At 46.8% G+C, this 5,200-nt stretch overlaps 1 protein-coding gene across 5 annotated transcripts in view; it reads right to left on the reverse strand.

The window, feature by feature from the left end:
* NF2 (neurofibromin 2) overlaps positions 1 to 5,200 on the reverse strand; it is a 93,489-nt gene that overhangs the window by 12,756 nt on the left and 75,533 nt on the right. For 3 of the 5 annotated variants that reach the window (XM_017499661.2, XM_017499659.2, XM_017499660.2), the window contains exons 14-15: positions 3,428 to 3,555; positions 474 to 636 (exon numbers count right to left, since the gene is read on the reverse strand). The exons of 1 other annotated variant lie outside the window; for it this stretch is intronic. In XM_017499661.2, the coding sequence (XP_017355150.1) occupies positions 474 to 636; positions 3,428 to 3,555 (291 nt within the window). The remainder of the gene's footprint in view (positions 1 to 473; positions 637 to 3,427; positions 3,556 to 5,200) is intronic. One more of the 5 variants, XM_017499662.2, reaches the window with a different exon arrangement.

Raw genomic sequence — 5,200 nt, forward strand, 5'->3', positions numbered from 1 at the left:
GGAAAAAAAGAGTGAAACCCCGTCTCAAAAAAAAAAAAAAAAAAAAATTCAGTTTGGTTTTATAGTCCTTGCCACTTAAAGACACAGCAAGTCTAGAGGGAAAGTCCATTCTCAATACCCTCCATTTCATTCTGCTTTCTCATTAAGTAAAGCAGCTCCCTGGGCATAACACCCCTTGGCTTAAAAGGGCATTATGCTTTACTGCTAAATGATGGCTCAAAACCCACCCTGTAACAGGGGTTCATTACATCAGAGCTTTTAACACAAGCTCAACTTCCATCAAGCCAATGGGTTCATAGTCATTGGCAGATTAAAATTCCCTTTCTGGCATGAGTCAAAAAGTTTCCTCAACTAAGTATGTACAAAAGATGCCAACAGTCTAGTGACTTGGCTACTGAGGAAACCAGATGCCAACACACATTTCATTGATGACTGTCCTGATCAGCAAAAGACAAGAAAGAGACCCTGGGTACCTTTTTAATCGTATTGTGCTTGCTGCTGCCGCCCCTGTCGGAGTTCTCGTTGTGCAGAATATCCAGGGCCGTCTCCCTCTCTTTCAGTTTCAAAGCCTCGATTTCTGTCTTGAGTTCATTGAGCTGCTCCTGTAGATGCTTGCTCTTTTCCATGTATTCCACTCTGCCAGCAAGAGGATATTGTGCATCAGGGTTTGGGCAGACGGCGAGACACGGCTCAGATGCTCTGTGGCCCACAAGCTGCTTGGCACAGGACCTAGGGTCTGAGGCCTGGGGTTCACATCTCTACTTGGCTACTCACAGGCCATGGGAGCTTGGGCTGGTCACTGTTATGAATGTTTCCTCATCATTAAAATTGGGATAATGATCGCAGGGCCGTGGTCAGGATTAAGTTTAAAAAAGTGTAGGAGGCCCGGCACAGTGGCTCCCCTGTAACCCCAGCACTTTGGGTGGCTGAGGCAGGAGGACTGCTTGAGCCCAGGAGTTGGAGACCAGCCTGGGAAACATAATGAGATCCTGTGTCTATAAAAAAAAAAGAAAAAAAAAAAAGAGAAGAGAAAAAAGAAAAGAAAAAGAGTAGGAAAGCCCTCAGTAAATTCTCATAGGGCGCTCTACAAATACAAGCTGTCACAGGTAGCTTTTCATTCTGTACCAAAAACAAAAATGAAAACATGAAACAAACTTCCTGGCAACCCAGAACAATCTCCCTTCTTGAAGCACTAATTCAATAACCTCTTTTTTTTTTTTGGATAGGATCTTGCTATGCTGCCAAGGCTGGTCTTGAACTCCTGGCCTGAAAGTACTGAGATTATAGGCACAAGCCACAGTGCCCAGCTTCACATGATTTCTTTTGATAGGCCACATCCATACTCCCACATGTTCTGAGACTTCATCTGAAGATGACAGAAACTCACTCAGAAGCTCACGGAATGCAAGAAAAAAAAGATCCCCACCCTCACCTGAGAACAGATACACTGAGTGACAGCATCTATGATGGTGAAAATCTAGAAACCACCCACAAAGTGTCCAACTACAAGGGCATGGCCAGAAAAACCATGCAACACAAATATCAAGAAACACTCTGTAGGGATTGCCATGGTTAGTAGAGAGACTGTCAACATGTGCAAGGTTAAGAAGTGCTATGGGCTGAATGTGTGTGTCTCTTCAAAACTCCTATGTTGAAACCTAATCGCCTATGTGAAGGTGTTAGGAGGTGGGACCTCTGAGAGGTTGTGAGGGTAGAGCCTCACAAATGGAATTACTGCGCTTATAAAAGAGGCTCCAGAGAGACCCCTCATCCCTTCCACTGCGTGAGCACATACTGACAAGGTGCCGACTATGAACCAGGCAGACTCTACCTCTGTCCATGCCTTGATCTTGGCCTTCCCAGCCTCCTGAACTGTAAGAAATCAATTTCTTTCTTTTTTTTTTCTTTTGAGACAGGGTGTCTCTCTGTTGCCCCAGCTGGAGTGCAGTATGGAGATATGAGCTCACTGCAACCTCTGCCTCCCAGGCTCAAGCAATCCTCCCACCCTTGTGAGTAGCTGGGACCACAGGTATGTGACACCGCACCCACCTAATTTGTGTATTTTTAGTAGAAATGGGGTTTTGTCATGTTGCCCAGCCTGGTCTTGAACTCCTGGCTCAAGATATCTGCCCGCCTTGGCCTCCCAAAGTGCTGGAATTACAGGCGTGAGCCACCGTGCTTGGCTAAGAAAGAAATTTCTGTTGTCTGTAAGCTACCCAGCCTCTGGTATTTTGTTACAGTAGCCAAAACAAACTAAGATAGTAACAAAATACAAACTATAAAATAGCAGACACAGAATAGCTTCACCCCTATCCCCAGTCCCAACCCCATAAATATATATGTCTGGATAATGGTGAAAGGAACATGGACAGCAGATATGATAGCTAGAGGCTCTGGTTCACTGGCTGCTTAGCTATACCCTAAGTGTGAGAGCCCAAAGAGAAACACAGCCTGGGTTGTGGTTGCTCGTGCTGGACTCCATGGAGACACTTTCCCCACAGGGTTTTCCTGAGGGTGCTACCCATGGGGAAAGCACATGGGCTGCAGAGTCAGGTGGGTGAGGGGTTTTAACCCCAGGGCTCCTCTGCATCAGCTGTGTGATGCTGGGGGAGTTCATTAAACTCTCTAAATCTGAGTTCTCACTTAGAAAATGGGGACATGAAAACCTACCTTTGATGTCAGTTTGATGTTTGTTAACTAGTAGGAATTAAATGGACAAAAGCCAAAACCCCTGACACAGAGGCACTCGATGCATGCTGGCTACTGTGGATGTCCTCCGGCAGGCGGCAGCAGTTAACCACCAGTTCTGGGGACTAGGGGCCCTTGCTTAGACTGCCTCTGCGGTGGGGATCCTTTCCATCTCTGACCCGCTTCTACTCCCCATCAAGGGAAGACAGAGGCTGCATAGAGGGCAGCTCAGCAAAAGCTGCCACGATCAGGCTGTGCTGGGGCCCTGGCCAGCGCCACCCACTGCAGCAAAGTGGGCCCCACCTGGCTGTCGGCCTTCTTCAGCCTAGAGCCTGAGTCTGTTCTCACCTTTGTTTGTTCTAGACGTGGGAACCACCACAGATCTCAGTCGCTGGAGAATGCAACTAGGAGATGACCACAGTCTAGTACAACAGCAGCTGAACCGAACCGGAGATGCTAACAACCCAGTCCTACATTTTAGATGAGGTTTGGAGCCACCATAAATGCCAGGTCACCAGTCAAGTGTTATTTTTATCTTGGAAGAATGAATGCTGATCTGTTGTCCCTTAATTTCTGATTAAGGAAATTCTTCCTCCAGGGAGTAAGAACAGAGGAAACCTTTGCAGGAGCTAATGGCAGGCTGCTGCAATGACCCCTCACCTCTGCCCCGGCCTTCCAGGGCCCCCATCACTCACTCTAGTTCACGGCTGCCCACAGCAGGGCACAGGAGGATACATACTTTTCTTTCTCTATCTCCATGGAAAGCCGCTTCATGTCAGTATCCTTGAAGTCGAAAGACAGGCTGTCAGCAATGAGGTTGAAGCTTGGTATGTCAGGAGGCAACGGTGCTGGAATTGGGTTCATGGGCTATTAATGAGAAATCTCAGATTAGGAGCTTTGGGTCGTACGAGAACAGAAGGGCACTACTGTGTTGACAACCAATCCTCCAGCAGCCACAGAGGCCATGGGCACAACTCAGGTCCCACGTCCCAGTGCCACCACGAGCCCCCATCCCTCCACTTCAGTTCCTCCACATTTGCCACTGGCAGGTGGACAATACCAAAGAATACAAATCCAGGAAAATCATCCCTCATCCTTCAAATTTTTAACCGTTCTTCATGCTCAGTTGAATCAAACACAAACTCCCACTTGCTTTTTCATTTAGGAAACTCCTGGGCCCTTTGTGAGGGGCTGGAAATGCTGAAAACAAGACATCGTCCCTGGCTCTGAGCAACTGAAAGTCTTGTTCAGGAAATAGATGTGTTCACAGATCATCACTGTTGAATAGGGTAAACACTATAGCCAGGGAGTGAACAGAGGCTAGAAGAGATGCTGCTTTTGCTGGGATCCCAGACAGTGCCAGGAGAAGGTTTGCCGGCGGGAGGCATGGCAGCAGGTTGGGCAGTGCCCAGTGAGGGTATCAGGAGTCTGCCATGTGGAGAGGAGGGGTGGGAGATGGGCACCACCACAAAGCGCTCCATCTGCCCACCGATGGAGATGGAACCAGAGGAGTGATGAAATTAGATTTTTTTTTACTTTCATCCCAGAACAAAGGGTCTTCTAAAGAGGGCCCCAATCTAGCTCCCCGGCTTCTCCCACGATTTACTTTTTATGATCCCCTGGACTACCGCTTTCCCATTTCGGTACCCTTGCCTACCCCATTTCTCCTCCCTATATTTCATCCCTCTTTCAAGGCTCTTCCCAAATACCACAGTCTCTCACCAAAGCCTTTCTAGCTCCTTCCAGCCGGCCAGCAACCCTTTTCTTCGCTGTCCCTTAACACTGTGTTTATGGTTCTCTAATTGCTCTTTTTACGGCGATTCCACCCTGTAAAAGATTTCTTTTTGGCTGTGTCTTTCTACTATTTGCAAGTTTCCTGCAAACGATCTGCCTCTTTTTCATCCTTGGATCCCTTACTGAGTCCGGGACAGTGTCTGGGAAAGAGCAGAGGCTTGGAACATTCATTTGAGACACTTTCAAGGCCTGAGGCAGACCGTCTGCAAGGGTGGCAAGAGGGGTGCCAGGGACATCCTGTTTTCTGATCTGGGTGCTGGGTACATGGGTATCTTCAGTTCGTGAAAATTGTTCAAGCTATATAGTTGTAATTTTGGCACTTCTCTATATGTATGTTATACGTCATAAAAATTTCCAGAAAAAACGAGTTCTAGCTGCTGTACCACTAGTGAGAGCATGAACTGGTACGACTTCTTTGGAGAGTATCAAAATGGAAAATTTGACCCCACAGTTCTATTATGAGAATTTATCTACCAATATATCCACGTGTGTGTGTCAAGATTTGTGTTCAGGATGTTCAACGCTATTTTGTTCAAAATTGCAAAAGAAAACAGACTAAATACTCATCTTCGAGGGACTGGTTAGATGAATTACAATCCATCCACACAATAAAACATGATTAAAAAGCTGATATGGATCATCTCCTCCGGGATTCACTGCTAAGAGGGAAGAGTGGATACAGCAGTGTATAAAGTTTGCTCCAGTGTATATATATATA

This window comes from Cebus imitator, unplaced genomic scaffold (assembly GCF_001604975.1).
Source record: "Cebus imitator isolate Cc_AM_T3 unplaced genomic scaffold, Cebus_imitator-1.0 Scaffold258, whole genome shotgun sequence".
In the NCBI taxonomy this organism is placed as follows: domain Eukaryota; kingdom Metazoa; phylum Chordata; class Mammalia; order Primates; family Cebidae; genus Cebus; species Cebus imitator.